Source organism: Loxodonta africana, chromosome 13 (genome assembly GCF_030014295.1).
Source record: "Loxodonta africana isolate mLoxAfr1 chromosome 13, mLoxAfr1.hap2, whole genome shotgun sequence".
In the NCBI taxonomy this organism is placed as follows: Eukaryota; Metazoa; Chordata; class Mammalia; order Proboscidea; family Elephantidae; genus Loxodonta; species Loxodonta africana.
Window position 1 is genome coordinate 42,539,618 of NC_087354.1, and position 27,811 is coordinate 42,567,428.

General features: G+C 53.1%; 1 protein-coding gene across 1 annotated transcript in view; it reads left to right on the top strand.

Annotated features, from left to right (window-relative positions):
- The first annotated feature begins 3,858 nt into the window (after window positions 1-3,858).
- Window positions 3,859-27,811, top strand: part of HCN4 (hyperpolarization activated cyclic nucleotide gated potassium channel 4) — a 52,860-nt gene continuing 28,907 nt past the window's right edge. The window contains exon 1 of the mRNA XM_023552827.2: window positions 3,859-4,637. Coding sequence (XP_023408595.2) covers window positions 3,859-4,637 — 779 coding nt within the window. The remainder of the gene's footprint in view (window positions 4,638-27,811) is intronic.

Consider the following 27,811-nt stretch of genomic DNA (forward strand, 5'->3'; position numbering starts at 1 on the left):
CATTCCCTCCCCGTTCTTCACCTTTTCTCAGCTTCTGCCAGACCAGACTCAGAACTGTCCCTTTCTTCTCCATCTGTGCCTGACTCTGTCCCTTTTGCTCCTGTGAGACAGCTGGGCAGTAGAGAAGAGCCTGACCTGTACAGCCCTTGGTTGGAGTTCCAACTCCACTATTTTCTTGCTGTGGGACTTTTGGCAAGTCATTTAAACTCTCTGATCTTTAGTTGTCTGATTGTGAACGGGAGTTAGAATTTTAGGTTGAGCTATGTGAATTTGCTGAAAGTTGACTATTTTTGATTCACAAAAACGACAATTTTGTGTGGCTTAACAAGTGAGGTGTAAAGTGATGGATACATATCTCTGACCAAACCTGACTCCTTCTCCAGGAAGCCCTCCCTAGCTACTCCAAACTCAGTGAGGTCCCCTTCCTCAAATCTCTCACTGACTGGGACATAATTTAGACACTTATTTCCTGTTTTGGGTTTTCTCCTCAGTTCCTAACCATGAGTCTTGCCCTCCCACAACTTGGAGCCCGCCAAGGGGAAGACCTGGGTCTCTTCCTCCTTTGTCCCCCAGACTGCTGGCATACCATGATGTCGTCCACTAGGGTTTTCACATACAGGAGACAGAAGATGCCCCCTCATCAGGGATTACCGGGGCTTGATTTATCTAAAGGTCATTTCTTTGCACCCAAGGGTGGTCCTAGGTAGTCCTGAATGGGTGGTGCTAACAGAATTGAGGGTAAGTGAAGTGCTAACCCCTCCCCCAAAAAACCCACTGCCATCGAGTCCCACTCATAGTGACCCCATAGGGTTTCCAAAGCTATAAATCTCTATGGAAGCGGACTACCACATCTTTCTCACGCAGAGCTACTGGTGGTTTAGAACTACGGATCTTTCAGTTAGCAGTCAATTGCTTTAACCACTGCATTACCAGGGCTTCTAGCGAGGTGTTAGAGGTGGAGGAATTAAGGGACTCTGACCCCTGGCTGGAGTCCTGGTGGCTCAGTGGTTAAGAGCTCTGCTGCTAATCAAAAAGTTCGAATCTACCAGCCACTTCTCAGAAACTCTATGAGGCAATTCTGCTCTGTTGAATAGGGTCTCTATGAATCGGAATCCACTCTACTGTGATTTTTTTTTTTTTCTACCACTGGCCAGCCTGTGGGAGCAGTGCCCCTGGAGGCAGAACCTTGTTGGTGTCCTCCACCTTCTCTAGGATTCCCCTCAGTGCCACTAGCTTAACTTCTCTCATTTGCAGAGTTGACTTTATTAATCTGCTCTCTGTTCGCCCTTGTGCTGGTCCCTAAGATGAGTCGGACCTATCCCTACCCTTGGGGAGCTCAGTCTAGAAGTGGACACAGACTCAGAAATGGACTGCACTATGTAATCAGTTCTGGGGTTGGTGGAACCAAAAGAGGGGACATGACTAAGGGGTGGTCAGGGAAGGCTTTCTAGAAGGGTCGCCCTCACCAGAGGCCACTAGCTGACTTCCTGAAGCTAGGTTAGGGCTGCCTAGCTAACAGCCGGACACAGGAGCCCAAAGAAGTGAGTTAAAAGAGGCCTGCCCTCCTGTGGCTGGCACATCAGGGCAGGCAGGGCTCACAGCCAGTCAAGAACACTCCTCAAGGAGACCCAAGGACATTCAGGGATTAGGCCTCCCAGCATCTGTGCAGGGAACTGTCAGCTCAGAGCTGCTCAAAAGTAGAAATGCCAGCTCTGGGTGATGTCATCACCCTAGGCATCCCCTCCCCCCTCCCGTGGGAGGTCTTGCAGTCCAGTGGGTAGAGCAGAAAAGCCCCTACCAAGGTGGCCTTTGCCTCGCATCCTGCCCTGGAGATTTCTGGCCCTGATTGAGGGGGGAAGGAGAGGTGGGCGTCACAGTGGGCTAAGAACGAGAATTTAAAAATTCCTTTGAGGAAAAACTTCATGTTATCCCTTACAGAGATGGCAGGGCCAGGGGACTTTCTTGCCTCCCTCCTAGTCAGACATTGCTGAGAATCCACTTCGGCATTGACTCAGGTTTCGCTGGTCGACAGCTTTGCTCTAACTCCCATCTAACCTCCCCCTACATCTGGGCTAAATCTGGAGGTGTTGCGCCCTGACAGAATCTGAGTAACCCCGTGAGCCACCTGGACTGCCCCCAGGGCAGGGAGAGAGGGTCTGGCAGCCCGGCCTGTGTGGATTGGGGAGGGTCAGGCTGTCCTAGGGTGTTGGAGATGGGGAGAGCTATACCTCAGCCTGAGCTAGGCAGACCGTTCATAAAACCCGAGAGTGTATATGGGGAGAGAGGACACACGGCTGGCTGGCCTCCGGAGGACGGGGTTCCAGGGTGGTCTGGGCTGTGCAGCTGCTTGGTGGAAGCCAGGGTGGAGAGGAAAAGTCCTCTAGCGTTGCTCCACACAGGGGATGCCACAATTTATCTGGGAACCCAGGGAGAAGGGGGTCCAAAGCCAGCCCCAGAGTGCCAGGTCTCCAGAAGGGCCCGCCTGCCGGCTCCTGGCTGCAGCTGGCTCGCCTAGGAACCACCCGTCCGAACCGCCCGGGGGAGAGGCGTGCGCCGGATCCGGCGTTCCGATCCCACGTCCATGACTGCTGCAGGCGCATTTCCTCGAAGTCTTACCTCGAAGCGATGGGTGCCACCCGCGCACCCTGTGCCTCCCCGAGTTTCCCCCACGCCCTTCGCGCTCGGCAGCTGCGAGGCTCCTCTAGGGAAAGACCTGCGGGGGTTCTCCCCCTGCCCGTGTCACGGGAAAAGCCTGTGAACGCCCCCCGAAGCAGCGTATTTCCCGGAAACCCCCTCTCTAGGCGGGGCACGAGAAGACCCGGGTCTCCGCATCCAGACGACCCGCACTCCTCCCGCGAGGAGGGTCGGAGACACCTGAGAAGCAAAACCTACAGGGAAAGGGCAGCCCAACACTTGGAGGAGAGATCGGGGACCCTGCCCCCCCAGTCTTGGGATGGGGAATTCTCTACGAAGCCGAAGCCCTAGACTTGGGGCGCGCTCCAAGCCCTTGGCCAGGGAAACATATTTGTGGGCGCCGGAGTAAGGACACCTCTGGTCCCAGCCCCTAAGGTCCGGCGAGAGTCCGCCCTGCGCCCCCCCTGGGCCCGCCCCCGGAGCCCCTCCCGGCCTCGGGCCCCCGGCCCGCGCTACACTGTCCCTTTAAGAAGCCCAGGTAGGCAGGCCCGGCTGCTGGAGCCGCTCCTATGGCAACCCGCGAGCTGCGGCGGCTTCATGAATATTCCGGGACGCGGGAGCCGGAGAGCTGCCGGAGGGCGCTCTGGGGGAGGCGGCCGCTGATGTAAACCCGGCGGGCAGCTGGGCTGTGCTCGGCTGCGGTGGGAGCCCCGGGACGGCCCCGCCGGGCTCTGCGAGGAGACCAGGCGAGCTTGCGGGCAGCGGGCCACAAAGTCCCGGTGCCAGGACAGACTGACAGCTCGCCGGCCCGCCAGACGCACGCCCGGAGGCGCGCGAGCCGTGAGCTTTGCGCTCCGGAGCGGCTCCCCGAGCGCCGCGGCCGCAGAGCCGCTCCAGCAGGGCGCTCATTGTTCCTCGCGGGGGCGGGGCGCCTGGAGCCTGGCCGCGCGCCGCGCCCCTGATCGCGGGAGGAAGGGAGGGAGAGCGGGGTCCCCGCGCCCAGCCCGGCCCGGGAGGGGGCGCAGCGCGGCACGCCGGGGACCCGGAGCCGAACTGGGCGCCTCCCCGCCGCGCGCAGCCTGCCCAAGCATGGGCGCTTGAGGCGGCCCCGCGCCGGCGGCGAAGGACGTGTCCCGGGCGGGCTGACCGGCGGGCGGACCTGGAGCCGGTCGGCGGCGCCGCACCCGCGTCCCAGTCCCCGGCCCGGCCCCGGCCCCTGGCACCATGGACAAGCTGCCGCCGTCCATGCGCAAGCGGCTCTACAGCCTCCCGCAGCAGGTGGGGGCCAAGGCGTGGATCATGGACGAAGAAGAGGACGCCGAGGAGGAGGGAGCTGGGGGCCGCCAGGACTCCAGCCAGAGGAGCATCCGGCTGCGGCCGCTGCCCTCGCCCTCGGCGGCCGCGAGCGGCACGGAACCCCGGGGCGCGGCCCTCGGGGCGCAGGACGGCGAGGGGCCCGCCCGCGGCGCGGGCAAGTCCAACACGAACGGCGACTGCAGGCGCTTCCGCGGGAGCCTGGCGTCGCTGGGCAGCCGGGGAGGCGGCGGCGCCGGAACGGGGGGCAGCAGCGGCCACGGGCACCTGCATGACTCCGCGGAGGAGCGGCAGCTCATCACCGAGGGCGATGCGTCCCCGCGCGAGGACAGGACGCCCCCAGGCCTGGCGGCTGAGCCCGAGCGCCCTGGCGTCGCGGCGCAGCCCGCAGCCTCGCCGCCGCCGCCCCAGCAATCGCCGCAGCCGGCCTCCGCCTCCTGTGAACAGCCCTCGGCGGACACCGCTATAAAAGTGGAGGGAGGCGCGGCCGCCGGCGACCAGATCCTCCCCGAGGCTGAGGTGCGTCTGGGCCAGGCTGGCTTCATGCAGCGCCAGTTTGGGGCCATGCTCCAGCCCGGGGTCAACAAATTCTCTCTGAGGATGTTCGGCAGCCAGAAAGCCGTGGAGCGCGAGCAAGAGCGAGTTAAATCGGCGGGGTTTTGGATTATCCACCCCTACAGCGACTTCAGGTAAGGGGCCTGGCGTGATCCTGTGGATGCCCTGAGCTGTCGCACCCGCTTCTGCCTCCCCACTTGAGTTAACTTTCCTCCCTAGCGCTGTGAGAGCTCCAAGAGAGAGCCGGGAGCCTCTAGACTCCAAGGCACCCCCAGACCTCCTCCCGCACCGCGCTGGGAACTTTCCTGTGTTCGGGCTCCCATCCTCTCAGCTCTGGGCCGCATTTGAGTCAGGCAGAAAAGGTGTTCCAAGCCTGGCCTAGCCCAGCCTCCAACAGGGACAGGGCTCTGCCACCTTAAACTACACATCCCACCTCCCTCACCAAGGCTGCAGAGTCAGGGTGGCCATCCTGCAGAGCATAGCCAGGAAAGGAGACAGATCTCTTAGCTTGGCCAGCTCCTTTGGCGCTGACGCCAGGCATTAATATCTGCCTTCTGGTCCCTGGGAAGCTGGAGCCAGAGGGAGAGCTGGGCCCTGGAGGATTGGGGTCACTGGGCCTCAGGCTCAGGGTGAGAGCCCTGTGTACCCACCTTAACCCTGGATTCAGTCCCTCATGCCAAGTGGTGGGCCAGGACTGGGCACCCTGGGCAAGGCATCTAGACTGGCAAGGCAGAATGACCTTGCTGGTCGTGGTCAGAGAAAATGCCTGATGTCCTGCCTGATGAGCAGCCATCCTGCGACCCCCAAGCTTATCCAGAGCCCCACTCCACTCCATTGTCCCAGCTCCACTAGCTGCTGGGTCTCTGCCCCCAGACAAAAGGTGTGATTGCCAGCCAGGAAGAGGGACCCGCCTCCTCCCCCATCACCTGAGTCAGATACCACCTAACTGCAGATAGGACTGACTTGGGCCTGTGCGGATATCTACGCAAAAAGAGGGATTGGTGCTTGCCAATGGAGTAGGGGTCAGGGATGCCCATATCCAGTCAGGGTCCCAAGGCCCCTGTCCCCCTGGGCTTTCCTGATACACAAGGTTAAGATGAGGACCTGGAGAACATTCACCTTTTCAGCCTGGGATTAATTCCCATTCATTCTCTCGTTCTTTGGGCCCTGCCCCCTATTTATCCCTCTTTCCTGCCTACCGATTGCCTGCTTTATTAATAAGCATTTTGCCAACCCAGAGCCCTCTTTGCAAACTCCAGGGAAGCTGGGTTTGTAATGAGAGCAAAGCCATTTTCCATCCAATGAGAGAGATTTCTCGTGCTGGGAATGACCATTCAGGCAACACCCGATGGCTTAAAATAGTTGGTGAATAGAGGCCTTTTTTTGGAGGGGCTACTCTTCCTAACCCTAATGCCCAGGGTTCCCAGAGGACATGGGAGGCCACAGGGCAGGCTGGAGAGACAGGGCCACAGACATCAAGTATATGAGCAAACACTGGACGGTCTGTCAGGAATTGTGGCTGGGCCCCAGGGTCAGGCTCCTGAAGGTGGCCTCCCCTCTGGCAGACTACTGGGACTTGAAGGCCCCAGCCTGACTTAGAGAGAAGTGTGCAGGTGCTGTGCCTTCCCCACTCCCTCCCCTGGGTGTCCGGGGCTTCTCTTCCTCCCTCTGAACTCCCTGGTGGTGGTGGCAGACAGACTGTCCCAGGAGCCGCCATATCAACCACTTGAGATTGTTGAGGGGCCCTCCCTTCTCTTGCTCAGCGCCCTGCTGTCTTTGTCATCTGAAAGCTTCTGTTTAGGTCTCTCATCATCAGCCGCATTGCTTGGGGTCCAGGGGCCTGCAAGGGGCCAACCCTAGGCATACACAGCATCCATGAAAAGCATACATTTCTTGAGTACCTTCTGGGCACTGCACTGGGCCTTGCCTTCCTATTCTCCCCTTACCTTGCATGGTGAAGGGTTAGGACCGGGTCGATTTTATTAATGGGAACCTCTCCCCCTTCCTGGTCTTACCTGGCATAGCTGTCTGCAGTCCCCCTGCTGCAGAATCTCCCACTAACTGCAGCTCCTTGGGACATGGCTGGGGGTGGGGTGGGGATGCCGCAGGATTGATCCCGGTAACAGGAAGTGATACGCTGGGGTTTGAGTTTGGGTTTGCGCAACAAGCAACAGGGACTGATGGCTGGAAGCGCACGTCCTCTGTGTGCAGCCTTGGGCTGTCTGGGACTGCGTGGAGGTCTAAGGAAAGAAATCCAAGAAAGACCAAAGACCATCCTTGTGTGTCTGGAGGGATGGTGGTCATGCCTCTCCTGCCCCTAGGCCAAAATAGCTGGTTTCATCTTCAGAAGGTCATGGAGGCAACAGCCTGACTAAGTCTTCTAAGCTAACTTAGAAAACCTACCACTCATCTCAGCCTAACCCCATCCTACCCCCAGCACCCCAAACCTCAGTCCCTAGAGTTTTTCTTCTAGCCACTGGCCCTTGGGCCTCTATCTGGAACCCATCCCCACTGCCCACCTCAGGCTTTCTGGGAGCTTCTGCAAGCATTGCTCAGGCCAGTTGAGGATTTATTCATCATTCTGACGGGCAGGAAGCATTGATCCAGCAGAATTGGTTTAATAAAGAATTGCCGGCAAACCATAATAGATTGAGGTTTGGCGTTCAGGGTTCGCTGTCATGGTCTGCTTCTGGCAATTCTGTTCCTGGGGAAGGAAGGCTGGGTGCCTTTCCCAAGGACTGGAGTGGGCTGCACTTGGAGGGACCAGCATAACCTGGGCCGTATCTAAAAATAGGCTTTTCTTGGCTGCCTCTGCTTCTTGTCACCACCACCACCCCCCCATGCTACCCCATCGCCTGGCTACTCCCATGGCTCCTCCAGGCTCTAAGGGCTTGTCTGGCTTTCTCGCCCCTTCAACTCCTCATTCGTCTTTTGAAACTTGTATTTATGATTTGTTAAGGGAAGAGACCAGTCGGCAGTAATCCTTTGGGATCTTGGTCCCCAGGCTCCTGCCCATGGCTGACTGGGCTCTATGGTCCTGGGTGAGTCCTTCCTTTTACATGAGCCATGGAAGCAGAGCCTGGTGATGGGAACCTGGAGTAAATAAAACACAGCATCAGGATGGTTCTGCTTTTCCAAGGAGAGAGGAAGGAGAGTGGGGACCCTCGAGTGAAGATGTAGCTGGTTTTGTTCTGAGGTGCTGGTCCAGGCTTTCAAGCTTCTGGCTCAGGGAGTCTACAGGGGTATACATGTCTGGTGTCTGTTCGTACAGCTCTCTTGGGACTATGTGGGTGGGCATGAGTCCTGGCAGGGAAGTTCCTCTGTAGGATATCAGTTTTGGGGCCACTGTGCCCTGAACACCAGCTCTGCCTTGAGGATGGAGGCAGATAGAAGCTTGGACCTTCTCACCCTTCGTCCCCACCCTTTCCTAGTCTGAGCCCCTTGGAGCTGTGAGGAAGGGAAGAGAGTGCCTTAACGGGTCCTTTCATTGGGGCAGAAACAGCTGGGCTCTAAAATCACCCCTGGGTGGTGCAGTGGTCAAGTGCTTAACTGCTAACCGAAAGTTTGGCAGTTCAAAGTCACCCAGAGGTGCCTTGAAAGACCTGGCAATCTGCTTCTGAAAGGTCACAGCCATGAAAACCCTACAAAGTGCAGCTCTATTTTGCACACATGGGATTACTGTGAGTTGGAATCAACTCAATGGCAACTTTTAAAAAAATTTTTTCAGGGGATTGGCAATGGTCTGGTAGGTCCCAAAGTTTAGCCCAAACCAACTCCCTACTGCTGGTACCTGGCACTCAGCCCCTGCCATTACCACCTTATGTCACCTCCTTAATCCTTTCATCTGTAGAGCCCTGCTTGGGTTGTGAGCCTTCTCTGAGCCTCAGTTTTCCTACCTAGAAAATGGGAATCCTATTGCTTATCACCATGTCAGACACAAACTATACAACTGGAGTCACCGTGGAGTTGAGAGGCTCTACCAAGCTGTCAGAGGACCAGTGACAGGTTGGGAACCACACCTTCGATGCCCTCACTGCTCCCTTCCCTAGATTTGGGCAGATCACGTGGGCCTCTGTCCTTGACTCAGGCCAGTGGTTCTGAACCTGTTTTGGGTCAGAGATCTCATTGGAAATAGTGGAGTCTCTACCCAGAAAGATACGTGTACGTCACAATGTGGCACTGAATTTTGGGGGTTTGTGGATCCCCTAAGTTGAGGACCATGGGGATCTTGAGGTTGTGAACTCCACTCTAGGCCATCCCAGAAGAGAAGCCTGGCTTGGTTCGGGATGCCAGCTTGGAGGTGGGGGAGTTTTTCTGTAGTCTGGGACTTGGGTCTCCTGTCGCCACCAGGATGGAAATGAAACAGGGTCAAAGGTAGACACCTGGAGACTCCCTCCACCCCCCACCCCCTGCCACCTCCCTGGGAAAGATGTTCTGCCTGGGGAACTAGATGCTTTTCTTTTTCCTCAGTCTGACTCCCATCCCTCTCCCTGTCAGCCCAGGAAAGGGCTGTTTTGGTGGGAGGTGGGGGAGGGGACGAAAGCAGCAGCCTGGCCTGGGTCTGAGAGCTTCTGTGTGGAAACCCCAGCGGAAAGGAGCTGCAGGGCCCGGCGCCAGCAGGCGAGGGGGAAGGGCGCCTTGGTGCAGAGGGGAATTCCAAGGTGAGCTGCCTGGGTAGTGCTGTCAGCTGGTACGGTGGGCAGCAGGTTCTTCAGTGATGAGGGCGGGCCCACCCTGACAAGACTGGTGGAGGGCATGCTTCGAATGCCAACACCCAGCCGCGGCCAAGGTGCCCCCAGGATGCCCGGTGCACAGAAACCTGAGAGGGTGGAGGGCAAGAACCCTGTGTTCCTGGGTAGGGAGGTCTGGGCTCCAGGCTCTTCAGTTCCCTGGTCTGGGGGCTGCACGACGAGGCTGGGCTGTCTTTTCTCCTCCCTGGCCCTGCCCCACTGGCTCCCTTAGCTGCTGAGAGCTGTGAGGCTTTTGGGTGTTGAGTAGCCTGCCTTACACAGGGAGCATCCAGCAGTACTGGCCTGTCTGCCCTTGTCTCCTGTGCCCTAAGGCCCAGCCTCATCCCCGACTCTTTTGGGATGCCCTCTCCCTCTCTGACCACCTGTGGAGCTGTGGGTTTGTTATAGTGCAGTGCTTCTTGGGGCTGTAATGTCATCTGACTCACCTGGAGATCTCGTTAAAGTACATATTCTGAGACTGTATTTCTAACAAGTGCCTGGAGTCCCTGAAACCCATTAAAAAAAGAAGAAGAAAAAAAAAACTATTGCCGTCGAATCGATTCCAACTCAACTCATAGCGACCCTGCTGCAAATGGTTAACACACTCAGCTGCCAACTGCAAGGTTGGAGGTTGGTGTCTGCCCAGAGGCACCTCAGAAGAAAGAGCTGGTGGTCTATTTCTGAGAAACCAGCCATTGAAGACCCTGCGGAGCACAGTTCTGCGCTGACACATGGGGCACTGTGAGTTGGAACCAACGCTGGAAACTGGTTTGATAAGTGCCCGGGTAATGCCGATGCTGCAGGTGCCCAGACCACACCTGGAGTATTGAGGTTACAGATATGTGTTTGTCCTGAGCTCCTGAACTACATTCCTGTGGGCAGAGACTTTGTCTTTTCCCCTTGGCCCTTCGTGCCTTACTCGGAACGCTGGGTGAATTCTGTGAATGGGCCTGAGCCAACCCCCAGAGGTCTGCTGATGGCCGGCCTTGCAAACCCAGGGGTGAGGAGTTGCAGCCTGCTCGGCCCCTCTTCCTGCACTGCTTGGACCCACTTATTCTGTTGGTCGTGGACGCTGGCCACTAGGGGTAGAGGGGAGCAGGGGAGTCAGGGTGGCCAGTGGACCCTCATTAATTCATCCTATTCCTCCCCATTTGGCAGCTTCTCCTACAACCGAAGCATCAGAGGGGTGGACCTGAGCCTGGGGGAGAAGGGTCAGGGAGTGCAGTGACCGCTGGACTGGAATGAGGTTTCCAGGCCGGAGCAGGTGTTGTCAGTGAGAGAATCCAGAGGTGACAGGGTGGGGGAGCTGGTGTGATGTGGCTCTGACAGTGGCCGGCTGGGAGAAGGACAGAAGCACCTGGCAACAGCAGCTGCTTCAGCACCTCGAGCAGGGGCTTTGGCTGACTCTTAATACCTGCCAACTGGCCCAGGCCAGGGCCAGCAGCCTCCCCTGTGGGCTGGGCTTGCCTGTCGCCTCTCACCACCCCCACTGCGGAAGGCACTGCCCTTTATACAGATGACAGGGCTGACAAGTGGCATAACGGTCTGAGTGGCCCCTGTGTACACTGGACGCCGTGGAGAATTCACCCAGAGCAGAAGGTCCAGTCCCGGTCCCCTGGGGCTTGTCATATAACCGGGGAGGCTGACAGCTCCAGCACACACATCCGCTTGGCTCAAGGGCTCTTACAAAGCTGTTCCTGCCAGTTGCTAATTAATAGAAGGGCTACTGAGGCCGGCCAGGCGGTCCTGCTTGGGCCCAGGGGACACTGAAGAATCCACATTTCCCAGCCAGAGCGGGCCGTGGGGAGGGCAGGGGCATTTCCTTGGCTTCTGAGAGAATGTTCTCTGCCAGCCAGGCTTCTTTACTGAGAAAACATTGCCAGGGCGCTGAAAATCGGTGCGGTCCCAAGGCCTAGGTGGCTACTTGGAGACAATCCCTCCCATCAGCACCGGCCCAAAACTGGGGCTGGAGGCAGCACAGAGAGGTGGTGAGAGCTCCCTGTCACTGAGGGCACTCAAGGTGGGACTAAGCAGTGCTTAGACCAGAGGTTGCCAGGCAGCATAGTATGTCATCACAAACCTGAGCCAGTGTTGGAAAATTGAAAGATGTAACATCAAGTTTGGCTTTTGGGCTTCTCTTGAAAAATCAAAAACTCTGGCAGCTTTGTTTCCGCATTGCCGCCCCCCTGGCAGGAGCTGGAACAGAATAGAGGCTGCCCCTTTTAGCTTTTGCTGTCCAGTTGTCCACTGTCTCCACTTGTCCCTAAGGTCTCTGTCCTACACCCCCCACGTCACTTATGCACAATTGCCTGCCCAACCGCTGTAGGCTTCTGAGTTTACAACCCAAGACTTAAACTCACAGACACTAAAGCCAGGTGAATTCACAGGTCAGTGACCACCATTTTCCAAATATCTACTATTTCCACAGACTGTGCTAGGAGTTTTATAGCTCGTGTCCCATTTACTCTTCCTGGTAGGCTGAAAGATAGTTTCCATTATACCCAGTTTTTGGATAAGAAAACTGAGACTCTGATGGGGGAAAAAAAGATCTCTGCCTCAAATCAGACAGCTACAAAACACAAGAACTGGAATTTGAGCTTGGTTGGTTGGACTCCAAACTCATGCTTCTCCTTCCTTCTTTCACTCCCTTCTTCTCTTTTTGTTAGCTTTCAAATATTTATTTACACAAGTAGTTCAAGAAAACATTTTTTGAAAACCAAAGACACAAGGGAAAGTTTAGTCCAAAGGACGTAATGGACCACAAGTACCACAGCCTCCACCAGACAGTCCAGCACAACTAGATGGTGCCTGGCTACCACCACTGACTGTTCTGACAGGGATCACAATACAGGGTCCTGCACAGAGCTGAAGAAAAATGTAGGACAAAATTCTAATTCACGAAACAAAGAGACCAGACTTACCAGTCTTACAGAGACTGGAGAAACCCCGAGAGTATTGCTCCAGGCACCCTTTTTTTTTTTTTTCAATTTTTATTGTGCTTTAAGTGAGAGTTTACAAATCAAGTCAGTCTCTCATACAGAAATGTATATACACCTTGCTGTATACTCCTAATTGCTCTCCCCCTAATGAGACAGCACAATCCTTCCCTCCGCTCTCTCTTTTCACGTCCAGTCGGCCAGCTTCTGATCCCCTCTGCCCTCTCATCTCCCCTTCACACAGAAGATGCCCACATAGTCTCATGTGTCTACTTAATCCAAGAAGCTCATTCTTCACCAGTATCATGTGCTATCCCATAGTCCAGTCCAGTCCCTGTCTGGAGAGTTGGCTTTCGGAATGGTTCCTGTCTTGGGCTGACAGAAGGTCTGGGGACCGTGATCACAGGGGTCCTTCTAGTCTCAGTCAGACCATTAAGTCTGGTCTTTTTATGAGAATTTGAGGTCTGCATCCCACTGCTCTCTTGCTGCCTCAGGGGTTCTCTGTTGTGTTCCCTGTCAGGGCAGTGATCAGTTGTAGCTGGGCACCATCTAGCTCTTCTGGTCTCAGGCTGATGTAGTCTCTGGTTTATGGGGCCCTTTCTGTCTCTTGGGCTCATAATTACCTTGTGTCTTTGGTGTTCTTCATTCTCCTTTGCTCCAGGTGGGTTGAGACCAATTGATGCATCATAGATGGCCACTTGCTAGTATTTAAGACCCCAGACGCCACTGTTCAAAGTGGGATGCAGAATGTTTTCTTAATAGATTTTATTGTGCCAACTGACTTAGATGTCCCCTGAAACCATGGTCCCCAAACCCCTGCCGCTGCTGTGCTGGCCTTCGAAGCATTCAGCTTATTCCGGAAACTTCTTTGCTTTTTGTTGAGTCCAGTTGTGCTGACCTCTCCTCTACTATGTGTTGTCTTTCCCTTTACCTAGAATAGTTCTTATCTACTATCTAATTAGTGAAAACTCCTCTCCCACCCTCCCGCCTCTTATAACCATCAAAGAATATTTTCTTCTATGTTTAAACTGTTTCTCGAGTTCTTATAATAGTGGCTGGACACCCTTTTAGCTCAGTAATGAAGTCACTCCTGAGGCTCACCCTTCAGCCAAAGATTATATAGGCCTATAAAACAAACAATAATACATGTAGATGAGACTAAATGGGTAGGAGAAAGGACAAGGAGGCAGGAGGGGACAGGAAAGCTGGACGAATGGAAATGGGGAACCCGGTTGAGAAGGGGAGAGTGTTGACACATTGCAGTATTGGCAACCAATGTCACAAAACAGTATGTATATTAATTGTTTAATGAAAAACTAATTTGCTCTGTAAATTTTCACCTAAGGCACACACACACACAAAAAATAATAATAATAAAATACATGTTTTTCTTAAAAAAAAAAGAGAAAGCATTCTCCTGAAAATGAAACCATTGCAGATATTTGACCGCGCATTACCTGTGAGGAGGAGCTCAGAAAGGGGGTCCAGCAAGCACAGGAAATTCATCAAGATTTCAGCGTATCAGATCTGGAGAGGCCTTAGGAAGCCCAGGCCTAGAGCCTGTACTTTCCAGATGGGGAGCAGAGTCTCCAAAAGGGGAGCGACTGGCCCAAGGTCCTAGAGTAAGTCCATGTCAGAGACGAAAATGGAACCCAAGTGAGATATGTAACATCTGGGTTGCAAAGGTCGTAAAGCTCCACAGTCCATCCCAGCTCCTCATCTAGAGGGTTTCCAGGGAAGCCTTTTCCTGAATCGTCTTGTCACTCGGAGCTTTTGTCACCCCAGCCCCAGGCCAGCTTATTTTTTTTTTTTTTAATTTTTATTAAGCTTCAAGTGAACATTTACCAGCTTATTTTTTATTGGGTGATAGATATTTGCAAGGTCCAGTTGTAATTGAGGTTTCTGCCTTGAGAAGGCAGTCTTTCCAAATCTGAAGTTATGAAGTCTGGGGCTGAGACAGGCCCTCACTCACCCCTGACCACTGGCTGCTACCCCTGGGCGTGCTGGATTGGAATGATGTCCATCCACCCTGCTCCTCCCCTAGTGGGTCCTGACTGGTATGGAGACCTTTGGGATTTTGGAACCACATTCAGGCATCATTGATGCCCATTTCTGGGTAGAGGTGATTGAGGTTCAAAGGGGAAAGAGGACAAATATCCAGTGGTACCTCTATTCTGTCCACCAGAGAAATAGATGGTTACGCATGGTCTACTCATTACATCCTTCAGAGATGTGAGGAAATGGAGTCAGTCTGTGGGTCAGGACTCAGTATGTCTAGGGTCAGGATCCAGTATGTGTCCAGAGTCAGGGCTAAGTGTGTGACCAGGTCAGGGCTGAGTGTGTGACCAGGGTCAGGGCTGAGTGTGTGACCAGGGTCAGGGCTCATTGTGTGACCAGGGTCAGGGCTGAGTGTGTGGCCAGGATCAAGGCTTATTGCATGACCAGGGTCAGGGCTCAGTGTGTGACGAGGGTCAAGGCTCAGTGTGACCAGGGTCAGGTCTCAGTGTGTAACCAGGGACAAAGCTCAGTGTGTGACCAGGGTCGAGACTCAGTGTGTGACCAGAGACAAAGCTTAGTGTGTGACCATGGTCAGGGCTGAATGTGTGACCAGGGACTGGGCTCAACCTGCCACCAAGATCAGGGCTTAATCTGGGGTCAGGAACTGGAGTCCTTGACCAAAGCCTCCAAGCCAATCCTAATATCCTCCCTGAGGTAGGGTGGGATGTGGCCTGTCCTCTAGCCCTGTCCCCTCCCCCTTAGGACACCCTCCCCAGGCACTCTTGGCTTCCTAACTCCCTGAGCGCTGACACCTCTCAGTCTTCCAGCCAGCTGCCTCTGGTCCTCTCTGGGAGGTAAAGTACAAATTATAAATAAACAGCAGTGCTACCGCTGCGATGCCAGAGCCACCAAATCTCACATGTGACCACTCCCCGCTCCTCTCTGCTCTCTCATTGTTTGGGGCTGGTGTCTGGTCTTCCCAGCCAGGCAGCAAGCTCGCTGGCACCTGCAGAGCCACGCTCAGGGTTGGGCATGTGAGGTGTACCAGCTCAGTAGAGGGACTCCCTCCATCCCACCACACCCCCAGCTTGGGCAACCACCAATCGCGGAACAAGCAGCGGGGCCTCCAGGTCTGATCACGGTGGCTGCGGGGGCCTGGTAATTGGCTGCTGCTGATTTTGTGTCTGTCTAAGCATTTACCCGTGTGGGTGGATGTGTTATGTCTGCATGAACGAGACTTTCAGAAATTGATATATAACGTGGGGCTGCTTAATACGTTGGCTTCTGGGCTGGAGGGACAAGCTAAAGGGGCCATGCCCTGTGGGAGACCGAGTGGTCCATTCAAAGGCTCTTTCCACTCATCAAGGGGGATAGAGTTCACAACTCAACTGGCAAAGTGGAGAGAAGGATTTCAGCTCTTCATAGGGCCTTCAGGTCTGATTTTGGAGAGGACAGACAAGTGGTAGACCAGTATGGATTGGTGGTCAGGGAAGCCTTCCTGGAGGAAGCAGAGCTGATCTGAATCTGAAGGAGAATGGTACCATTATGCACACTTTTTCGGTGAGCAGGTGTCTGGGAGCTTGAGCTAAGAGGCCACCTGGTTGGGGTGGGTGTTGGTCAGCACTGAGGATGGATTACCTAAAACTGGCCTCCTTGGACCTGCTCTCCTTAAGCTCGACCCTTCGCCCTTGAGGATCCCGCTCCTGCTGCTCTTGGGTCTTGCCACTGATGCTGCCTGAGTGTGTGTGCATGTGTGCACGTGTGTGCATGTGTGTGGAGGGATGCACGTGTGTGTGCGTGCACCTCTCTGGCTCCTCAGCCTGGGTCCCTGCAGCCCAGAGGAGTGCTCCTGGGCTCTGGCCCAGCCTGCAGAGCCTTCGGAAAGACTCTTCTGCTGTACCAGGCCCGGAAAGCAGGTGTTAATGCCACTGCAATAATGTCACTGAGCGTGTGGCCTGGAGCCCAGAAGTAATTACCCTGCGGTTCCCCCACTGGAGGCTGGAGCCACCCCTGTCAGTGATTAACGGGAACCCTTAGCACTCCATGCTAAAGTCAGCCATGGGCTTCTCCCCCCTATGCTTTGTCTGAGGACGTGGGGCACTTGCTCCTTTCCCAGGGATGGGAAAGACCCTTAGGTCCACAGGTCTCATCAGTGCCATTGGCATCCTTTAGAAGAAACTTGTGGGGTCCAGCAGCGGAGACTGTGTAGGTGGGGTCTGTCTTTGTGCAGCAGGGCCCACATCTGGGTTGTCCCCCGCCCCCAGAAGCCTGCGTCCTCTCATCCTGAGCTTCCCTCGGCTCTTAACTGATCACTGCTCCTGCTGAGTGTGCCCTCCTGACCCTCATCCTGTTCTGTTGTGTGACCTCACCAAAATCCTCTTCACTCTCAGTGTCCAGAGTCAAGGTTCAGTCTGTGGCAGAGAAGAGAGCAAAGCTAATTGGCCAAATAAGTGTTGAACCTGTAATCCTGACCCCATTAGTACAAACTGAGCCAACGGGGTGGGGACAGTGCTGCCGACGAGAAGAGCTGGTGAGAATCTTCCTCCCTCTTTTTGGATACTCTCCTGAGGCCCAGCCAGGCATGACCCTGTAGTTATGCAGCTCCTATGACCCTGGAAAGGAGCCCTGGTGGTGAAATGGTTAAGCCCTTGGCTGCTAGTTGAAAGGTTAGTGGTTCAAACCCACTCAGCAACTCTGTAGGAGAAAGACCTTGCAGTCTGCTTCCATAAAGATTACAGCCAAAAAAACCCTACATGGCAGTTCTGCTCTGTCACATGGGGTTGCTATAAGTCAGAATTGACTCGATGGCACCCAACAAGAGCAATGACATGACCCTGGAGTGGGTGGGGGATTTCTTACCTATGGGCACCTTTCTGCTGAGGCTTAGCCAGCACTGAGTACTGAGACCACAGCCAGACTCACTCCGCGTGTTATACTGGTATTCTCTATTTAGGTCCACCCGTTGGACCAGAGCCCCTGTGGGAATAGAGTTTATATTCCTTGTCCTTTGGGCACCCTCTACAGAGACTGACCTGAGTGCTTACTGAAAAGTAGCTGAAATGTTGCCCTTCTAGAAAGGGCCTCCCTGCCCATGGGCTCTTCTCGCAGTAGTACTTGTCCCCTCCTGGAATCTCAGACCTGGCCTCAGGTATCAGGGCATGACCATTGGAGGTGTGGGTGTGGGTGTGGGTGTGGGTGTGGGTGTGGGTGTGGGTGTGGGTGTGTGTGTCCGTGTCCCATGGGGTAGACCAGAAGGACTGTCAGCTTTGGCAGTGGAAGGAGATGTGACACCCTGTCCTTCCTGTCTCAGAGGCTCTGGGGAGTCATTGTCCTGCAGAGCCAAGGGGGCCTGGCCTGTGAATGAGGCCAGTTGAAGACTTGGCTCAGCCCCGTCCAGCTGTGTGGACTTGGCCCAGGCCTCCCTTCCCCAGGCCTTGCCTGCCTTGTCTGAAATGGGGCCGGGGAGGGGCTGGATTTGGGCAAGACCTAAAGCCTAAATCGGCATCCGCAGAGTCACCTGGGTAGTTTTACACAATTATGGGTGCCTGGATCTCCCTGGGTGAGGTCCCAGCTGATCGGATCTTAGGACGCGCTCTGATTCTGCGTCCAACACTTTGGGAGCCAATAGCAGGAGCATCCCCAAGGCCCTGTCTGAGTTATCAGCCGGCGGTTCTCTGATTGCAGCGTGTTTGCCTTAGTCCTTTAGTGGGCCCCCAGAGCCTAGAGATAAAATACTGACTCCTCTTCCTGGCCTTCAAGCCCTTCTGTGGAAGGCCTCCCTCTCCAGGGAGTTGTTCCCCTTTTCTTCCTCACGGTTGTTAGGAATCAGAATCAGAAATTTTTGGAGCTGGGAAGGATCTCAGGGATGGCCCTGCTCAGCTTCATTGTCAGACTGTGTTTTCTTGGGGGAGGAGGAGGCCCAGGTCGCATCTGGCTCTACATCCTCAGAGCCTAGGTAGCCCACTGGGGATTCTTTTGCTTGACAGACCCCCACCCCCAACCCAGTGAGAAGGACCCTCACAGAGTCATTATGTAGCTGCCCTCAAAGGGGCAGCCCTTCCCATGACTTCTTGGTAACCCCTTCCTGATTAGTGCTGTTTGACCTTGGGCAGTTCTGCCCGCTATCCACTCCCAATCCTTCGTTGTGCAACTCGTGCTTGTCTCCTCCTTCACGCTATTGGTGCCTCCTTTCTTCAGGAGCAGGTGAGCTTTCCTACCTAATTTCCCTGGAGGCTATGCTCACATGCTACTCCACAACAAGATTCTATTTTTATTCTGGTCTCCTGAGTGGGTGGGACAGAAGGTTCCTGGGGAGCTGTGTTTGAACCTTCTTTGTTTCTTGTAAGCTGGGCAAAGGGGTTCTCCAACTGCTAGTCCCCTCCTCAATTTTGCAATTCTGCCACAATTTCTTGTCTGTTGGGTGAAGCACAGAGAGATTAGGCCACCTGCCTGAGGGAAGACAGCATCCTGACAGTTCAGGGCATTGTAGAGCAGGCCACCCTGCCTGTGCAGTTTGGCATGTGTGTGTAACAAGTATGTCTCTGTGTGTGCACAGATATAGGGTCTCCAGAGGAGGGCTTAGCCCATCAGAGAAGCAGTGAGTTGGTATTTGTTTCTTGTCCGAGGCCTGTGCTCGGCTGTGCCTTTGACAACATGCAGTGACAACCCCTTCCCTAATGAACCTCTGTGCAATCTTCATGGCCCCATGGCCCCTGGAAAAGCCCTGAACACTCATCCCAGCATTTAAGGTGCCCCCCTCTTCCCTTCTGATCCATATTTGGAGTTCTCTGAGTTGTGGTTTCTTCCCATAGTGAGTTTTCGATCTGGTCAGCTGCCCTTGGCTGACCTCTAGCCTCTGCACTGCAGAGGTTCGTGGAATTTGATGTGTCTTTAGAGATTAGCTGGCTCCATCCTCTCATACCAATGGAGAAACTGAGCAAGGGATAGTGAGAGGCAGTGACTTATTCAAGGACACACAGCAAGTTAGAGACAATGACTCTCAGGCCCTTGTCCTGGACTCCTTCGTGTAACGCCTGGGCTCTAGCCTCCATGATGTCCTTCCTGACCGGTGGACATGCTCGGGCCCCCTCCTTTCTGGGGCTTTAGTACCCAATGGGCCATGCTACCCTGCTCTTCTCTGCCCACATTCTCAAGCTTGGTGAATTTCCCCTCCGAGAGTCACCCCCAGATTGCTTGGTACAAAGCCAGCAGTCCCCTCCTCTCCCTCCCTTTCTACCCTGTGCTTATGATCCTGCCTGCCCCTGGAGCTGGCCTAGATCATCAGCTCCCTCTGTGGGCTTACGACTTTCCCTTCCCCAGACTGAGGGTTCCCTGAGGTGGAACCGTGTCGCACAGCTCAGGATCCCCGTAACATTCAGGACAGGGTCTGCGTCTTAGTGGTCACAGGAATAATAATGGTGATGATCAGTATGTATTGAGTGTTAACTCTGTACAGAGTGTTACAAATATTATATCATTTAATTCTCCCTGAATCTTATGAGATTGGGGCCATTATTCTCATTTTACCCATGAGTAAACAGGCTCAGAGAGGTTAAGTGATTTGCCCAAGGTCACACAGCCACGTATTCAAATACCAGAGCGCCTGAACCACTATACCCTCCACTACAGCCATGTTACACATTGGCATCACTGGGGAGCTTGCTGGAAATGCAGAATCTCAGGCCTCACCCCAGACCTGCTAAATCAGTCTGCAGCTTAATAAGGTCCCCAGGAGATCTGTGTGCACTTTAGTTTGAGAAGCCCTGTGCTATATGATTAAAGGATCACAAAAGGGAAAGGAAAGAATCGATCTGTTCCAGCCCTCAGACGGCTCACCTTCTCCTGGGAAGTGGCCAAGACTAGCCCTCATGATACAGAGAACAGGGGGCTAGGATAGGGGGGGTGGAGGATGGAAGAGGTCAGGAGCCAAGGGTCATCTTTGAGTTTTTTAAAAACCAAACTTTGTTCCTCAAGTAATTGATAATGTTCTAGAAAAACTAATAATAAAAAAAGACACACCTAAATCCAAACACCCACCCATAAAGCAAGCACTGGATGCCCTTGGCTCAATATGCAGCCACTTCTGGAGGCAGCCCCAGGCAGCTGAGGGAGCAGCTACCTGGAAGCCCTGTGATTCTGAGTCAGAGATTTCGAGGTGGGTTATAAATAGAGCCCTAGTGGCCAGGTGGGGTAGAGGAAGAGAGCAATCCAGCTGTTGCAGGGGGAGACCCTGGGGTCAGGGAGGAGCAGTGAGGAACGGAGTGGGGTTTGGAGGGTGAGCAAAGAGGCGGCAATGGGAAGGGGGAGAGACTCCCCTTAGAGGCCGGGAGCAGAGCTGGCCCAAGAGGGTTGTGGGAGGCAGCTATTTAAAGTCCGAGGGGGCAGGAGAGGCTAAAATGCAAGCCCTGGGACACAGGCTGGAGAAGGCTTTTGCTTGCGTGTCTGACCCCAGACCCCCCCCAGAGGCAGCCACTTATTCCTTCGGGTGGGTGTAGGGGTGAGGGGCATGGGTAGCAGCTCTGCCTAGGAGAACGATAAAGGAGAGCCTGGGGAAGGGGTAGATGCTTTCAAACAGCTGTTGTAGTTGGGGCAGTGGCAAAGGCAAGGAAGGTGTGTGATCACACGTGTGTGCCAGGGGCAGCATGCATATGACATTATGCAGGTCCCCTTGGCCTTTTGCACCTGCCTTTCAACTGGCCTCCCTCTCCACCTTCATAATGGACCTCCTCTAAAAGATCTCATCCTGACACCCCCACCCTTCCACCCACCCCCTCTCTCCTCCATCAGTTTAGGAGTTCCCTGAGGACCAGGGTTGTGTCTCCCCTGACACATGTCAGAGTGTGGGACCCTGGTCATTGTTTAAAGTTGTTTTTTTTTTTTTCCCTGATTATAAAGGCAATGTTTTTCCATTATGGGAAATTCAGAAAATATCGAAAGGTGAAATGGATAAAACAAAACAAAAAAAAAACAAAAGTCACCCATAATCCCACCCCTGAGCAGTAATCAATGTTAACATTTCAGCGTATTATTCTTGTTTATTTGTTTTGCAGTCTTTCCCCGCTAGTAACAGATTTTCATCCATCTATTCATCTTCCATCCATCCATTAAACAGTAAGAGGATTTTAGTGAGACCTTCCTGTGCCCGGCCATGTGCTAACATTTCAACAAAAGATGAGAAATCCCTTCTGCTCTTGAGGAGCACACAGTAGGGTTGGAGAGATAAGGCACCACCTGTGTCCACGTGGTGGAGAGTGGAGGATTCCAGGAGAGAAGTGGAAAGGCTTCCTTCCTTGCCCTTCCTCCCATCCCCCGACCCCTAGGACCTCCTGGGTCTCTGTGCTGGGCCTGTTTGGGGGAGGAAAGAGAACCATTGAAGTCCGCACTGCGGGGTGCCCAAATGAGGGCTATGGCATGTTATCCCACTGTCCGTTCTGTGCCCACCAGGCTGGAAGCACAGTCACTGTCTTGGTTGAAGTCTTTATCCACCATGTCCCCCCACCAGCCCTCTCTCTCATCATACTGTGTCATGTTTCTCCTGGCCCAACCTACCTTCTCCCCTACTTCCAGCCCCCTCATTTCCTCTCTGTGACTTCTCCACCATTATCTTCAGCACCTGGTGGGGGACATCTGCTGATGGGTGTTGCTGGGAGTCTTGAGGATTTAGATGTGATAAGTTCCTCGCTGTTCATCAGAGGCCTATGAAAGCCTGTGGGAAGGGGCCAGTGTCTCAGAGGGCTGCCCATTTCCTGTGGCTTCTTCTGGGCTCCCCATCACTCAGCTTTTGGCTCCTGAATCAATCATTCATTCACTCATTCATTCACCCATTCAACTGATATTTATTAGGGCCTATTTTTTTTATGTAAAAGGAGCCCTGGTGACACAGTGGTTAAGAGTGATAGCTGCTAACCAAAAGGTTGGCAGTTTCAATTCACCAGCTGCTCCTTGGAAACCCTGTGGTGCAGTTCTACTGTGTCCTGTAGGGTTGCTATGAGTCAGAATTGACTTGACAGCAAAGGGTAAGGTAATGTATGTAAAAGACACTGCCAAGTTCAGGGTGTTGAACGACCATAAGATAGACAAGCAAGCAAGCATACCATTTCATTGGAGTGTGATGCTAGGATCCAGACACTAGCACAGCACGTAAGAGGGGCACCTAACCAGATTTCCTAGGATACACAGGAAGCTTCCCAGAAGGAGTGACACTTTGTTTGAACCAAGGGAGCGTGGGAGTGGGCAGTAGTGGGGAGGAGAGAGTTCCAGGCATAGATGGCAGCATCTGGGAAAGCCCAGGGGCAGCAGGAAGCATGGCGTGTTTGGAGCCCTAAGAGTTGCTGAGTGTATAAGGGGAGAATGCTGAGACATGAGGGAGGAGAAGGAGGCAGAGCCCAGATCAGGAAGGGTCTTGAAGATGACAATGAAGAATTTGGATCTTAGTTGTGAGGTGGTGGGGAGGTAGAAGGACTTTGGGCTTGGCAAAGTGTGGAGAATGGAGAGGGGAGCAGAGAGGAGGTACGGGACCCTGGTTAGGAAGGTGTTGGAGTCACCCAGGTGGTAGGTTGATGGGCCTTTCTGAATCCAACATGACTGAGTGTTAGAAGGTAAGGGAAAATGAAGAGCTGAAGGTAACTCCCAGGTTTCCAGATGAAACAGTTGGATGGCTGGTGGTACCAGTTACTGGGAACACAGGGGGAGTTTGTGGGGGAAGCCGTTGAGTTTTATTTGGACATGTCAGTATGCAGTCCCCATGGGACATCCAGGTAGATGTGAGTTAGCAAGTGGACACATGGCTGTGGAGCTCAAGAGAGAGGTCTGATGTGAAATTCAGCAGAATACTGAAGTCATGAGAGCTGGTGCAGTCACCCAGGCAGAGTGTATAGAGGGAGAAGAGGCAAGGGCCAAAAGGAACAAAAACATTTAAAGGTCATGCAGGAGAAGAGGAGTCCACCCAAGAGAAGGGAAAGGAGAGTCATAGAGAATAGAGAAAAACTAGCAGAGTAGGGTGTCTGAGAAGCCAAGGAGGAACTGGAGGACGAAATGGCCTATGGTATCGAATGTGGCTAAGGGTTAAGAAAAGAATGAACTGAAAAGCGTCCATTGCACTCAGCAGCAAGGTGTGTAATGGTGATGCTGCTAAAAAGTTAGGGGAGTGTTAGGGAATGGAAAGGAATGTGAAAAAGTAGAGACAGTGACACCTCTTTCAAGAAGCTTGATTCCAAAGAGGAGAAGAAATCAGGCAGTAGAATCCAGGGAGAGATTTTATTATTTTTTTTTTTAAGTTTAGAGATCTTAAAAAGAAGAAGAAAAAAAAAAACTGGTGGGGAAGGATGAGTAGATATTGAAGATGTAGACAAGAGAGGGATCACCTATAGATTAAGGACCCTGGGGAGGAATAAGGGAATGGGATCAAGAGGGCAGGTGGAAGAGCCACCACTTTTCTTGTGCCTGGAAGGAGGGGAGGGGGATGAGGGTGATGCAAGCAAGGTAGGAGTTTGGTAGCAGAAAGAGCAAGGGGACATTCTGATCTCTTTCCTGATGTCTTGAAGAGTTCTGTATATTTATCTTTTGTATTCTACATCTGGTAATTCCAGGGAGACACCTTCATCTGGAAGATTCCTTGATTCTTTGAGAGCTTGTTGAAGCAATCATGGTCTGCTTCTTTATGTGATTTGATATTGACTGTCGTCTCTGAGCCATCTACGAGTTATTGTGTTAATTTATTTTATGTTTGCTTAGTGTATCCTGGCTTCTTGCTTTGTTTTGTTTTGATATGCCCAAATAGGGTGCTTGAGTGAGCTAGTTTGGTTATTTTCTCCTTTGAAGCGCTAACATCCTATCACCAGATGGCTAGAGCTGTTAGCAGGTATATGAGCCTAGGGGTCCATTCACTTTTCTTGTACGGCTTCAGCTCAGATGTCCAGGTAGTTGGTCATCAAGTGTGTGGTACCGGCTCTGTCCTATAGTCTTAGAGGGGCAGTGGTGATTGGTGTAGGCAGAGGTATCTGATTGCAGCAGGGGGTCACACTCTGAACAAGGCAGGGGGCTGACAACTGTCCCCTGAGTGTCTGTGAGGAAAGCTCACTCCTGTTCCCTAGAGCACACAGGTGGGTGGGCTCTGCAGCTGGACCATGGGCACCCAGTGCTTTTGGTCGTAAGCACTGGGAGATACTACTTATCCTTGGGTCCTTGTCAAGGGTGGCTAGGTGAATTGGTTGGAGCTACCAGTCCTTAGGCCCCTGATGTGGGTAGGTGAGGACCCTGTTTAATAGGCAAAGTGGTGTCAAACATCAAAAACCCACCTCTCCACTGCACAGCTGAAACAGTTGCACTTTGCCAACAAAGGCCTGCTCTCCTGAAATAGGCGCGAGGGAACATTCTGGTGGCTTCCCTTTTAATCTGTGAAGTAGAAGATGGTGCCGTGTGCCAAGAGTGAGGCGGAAAGTACTGGTTTCAGAGCCTGGACGAGAGAGGAGATCATTTGAAATAGCTGTTGTGAAGATGGAGAAAGTTTATTAGGATCTCCTAGAAGGATGGGCTGGCAGACATGAGGTTCCAGCTGAGTTTCTATGGCTTCCAGCTGGAAACCATGATGAGGAAACCGAGGCACCAAGAGCTAAGGGATTTGAATATTTAGTAAGACTGGTCTGAGATTGTGGGATTTCCTGCATGTAAATATGAAAAGGATCAATGGTGGCCCCGGTCCAGGACTGCGATTTTTATGAGGTGGGTGCCAGAAGGACAGGGCCAAGGGAGAGAAAAGTATTGGTAGTAGAGAGTTTGATGAGCTGGCCCATGATGTCTAAGGTGGGGAGAGAGGGCAGGGAGATTTTGATGGGAGAATCAGAGGAGTCAGTAGACTGGCAGTTCCCAGGACACTAAAGAATAGGTGTTGTTGTTGTTGTTGTTAGCTGCCATCAAGTCAGCCCCAACTCATGGGGGTCCTGTATACAACAAATCAGAGGTGTTGTGATCCCTAGGGTTTTCTTTGGCTGATGTTCAGAAGTAGATTGCCAGGCCTTTCTCCCTAGACCACCATAGTTTGGAAGCTCTGCTGAAATTGTTCAGCATCGTAGCAACACCCAAGCCTCCACTGACAGAAGGGTGGTGGCTGCGCATGAGGTGCACTGGCTGGGAATGAACCCAGTCCTCTAACATGGAAGGTGAGAATTCTCTCACTGAACCACCACTGCCCTTGAAGAATAGATGTATCATAAGTGAATAAGAGAGCTGGAAGGAGAGGAGGTTGGGTGAGAGAGAGGATTGTGCCTCTGAGATTTTAAAGATGGGACCATGAGAGGTGGTGATGGTCCAGGGCATACCGTTAGAATGGATGACTCAAGCCACCAAGAGATCAGGGTGTTGTCTGCATCCATGATAGGGAGGTAAAGTCACCTGGAATGAAGGCAGAATTTGGAGTGGAATGGAAGGTTGTGAACCAGGTGCCAGCATCACCAGGGACCCCAAGGGTGGCATATGGATGCTGTAAGGTTGGCCAGAAAATGACAGGATTCTCAAAGGATCTGGAAGACATTTCTACCACAGGCAGGAAGTGGCAGCAGTGGGGATGGGGGGAGGATGCTGACCTCACCTCTGACCTGAGGTATGTGGGGTTTGGAAGTGAAGTCCTTAGGACAGAACTACGGTTCAGTTAGGGAAGGAGGTGGAGAGTCATGGAGTGAAGAAGCTGAGGATAAAGGTGCCGTGGCACTTGGCACAGGAGAGAGGAATGGGAGGAGGCACAGAGCACAAGGGGCCTGAGTTTGGGAGAGATAAAATACTATTAGCAGAATTTATACTTCTGCATAGTGGTTGGAAGTGGGACTCTGGAGTCAGGCTGCTTGGTTTGAATTCTTATTCCACCATATATAGCAAATAGCTCCATTTCTTCAGCTTCAGTCTCTCATCTGTAAAATGAGTATAATCATAGTATTTACCTCATAGAGTTGTTATATGAGATAATCCGTATAAGGAACTGAGACCAGTAGCTGACAAATATTAAATCCCTAATAAATCTTGACTGCTACCTTCCTCCATTCCCATCATTATCACCTTGGTAACTGCTTAAGGGGCCTTGGAGGGGCAGGGAGGAGGGAAGCCAGGGCAGCTGAGAGTAGCTATGAGATTTTGAGCCTGGGCAATGGAAGTGCTGACTGACTGTGCTGTTCAGCTTTGAGGAGGAAGATGCTGAGTTCAGCTTTAAAGTTCTTGGGTATAGGAGACAGCAGGCCCTCCAGGTGGACACATTTCGCAGGCAGATGGGAATTCAAGTCTGGTGTTAGGAGTGGTGTCTGGGAGGGAGCCCTCTGCACTGAGGGAGAGGGTGAGAGATGGGACCACGGTGTGCCACTCACCTGGGAGAAAGTATGGCTTGAATTAGCCCTTCAGGGATACTGGGGTGCCTCAGACAATCTCCCTGCCCTCAAGGAGCCCACTGGGGTGCCTCAGACAATCTCCCTGCCCTCAAGGAGCCCACAGCTCACTCGAAGATCTAAAACCAGGGCTCAGACTGGGCTGAGGCTCAGTTGGTTAGTGGTTGGAAGGCCCAGAAAAGGTAGCATTTCAGATGAACCCTGAAGAATGGAAACGATTTTAATGGGCAAAAAGCCCACAACATTCCGTTTCTTTGAACTGAAAAAATTCCTAGTGGATATCATTTGTGCCAAATGTATGCAAGCGCATATGTCAATAAAAATAGGCAGCTATGAAGGTGTGGTGCATGTATGAGCTGAAAAACAGAGTGCACAGAGGAGTGTGTTTACAAAAATGTATTCTTGGGTGTGTGTGCACATGTGTGTGCTTGTGTGTACATGTGTGCATGTGCGCATGTGTATGTGTGCACACACTTATGTGTGTGTGTGTGCATGAGTGTGTGAGAGCATATGTGCTTAAAGGCAAGCATTGATCTGTAAGGACAAGAGAAGGCTAAAGGAGGCCATCCCTGTGCTGGGACCCCCACTTCTGCCTCCCTTTTATCACCCATCACAGTTTCTGGTTTCAAGGAAGGAGAGGACCCTTGATCTGGCCTTTGAGTCTCATAGTTCATGGCCAGGAGCCTCCTATCTTCTCTTCCCCCAGTTTCCTTGACTTTCCTCTCAGACCAAACCAGGAAATATTCCAGATATTATTGGAAAAGAACGGTTTGGCTTTTTCCCATCCCCTATTTCTTCTCTACATGGGACCTGCCCCCTCCAAAGCCAACCTAGAGGCTATCTCCTCCTGCCGAGAGGCCACCTGCCTCCCTGGATGGACTTGTTAGTCCAGGTGGGAGGTGAGGTTCAGGTTTGAGGGAGGACAAACCTGGGGCTGGGGACTGAGGGCTGGGACCCGGGGCTGGATCTAGGTCTAGGACTGAAACTGGGCTAGGGCCTTCGGAGCCCAGTTGGTGTCTTGTTGCCTGGACTCCCTCTCTGCTTAGCGAGAACTGGGATGGGGAAGAACCCTCTGGCTTCGGGGAGACTGAAGCCTTTAATTCAGACATATGCCAACTCCTGCTTGGCCTTGTCTACTTGTCTATTGCCTTCCTGCTGGGTTATAAAACCTGACACCCACTCAGAGATGGTAGGATTTATTCATTGATGATTCTAGGGGCAGTGGGGGTGGGGAAGGGCATTGGGCATCTGCTTCGAAGCTTTGGAAATGTCACTGTTC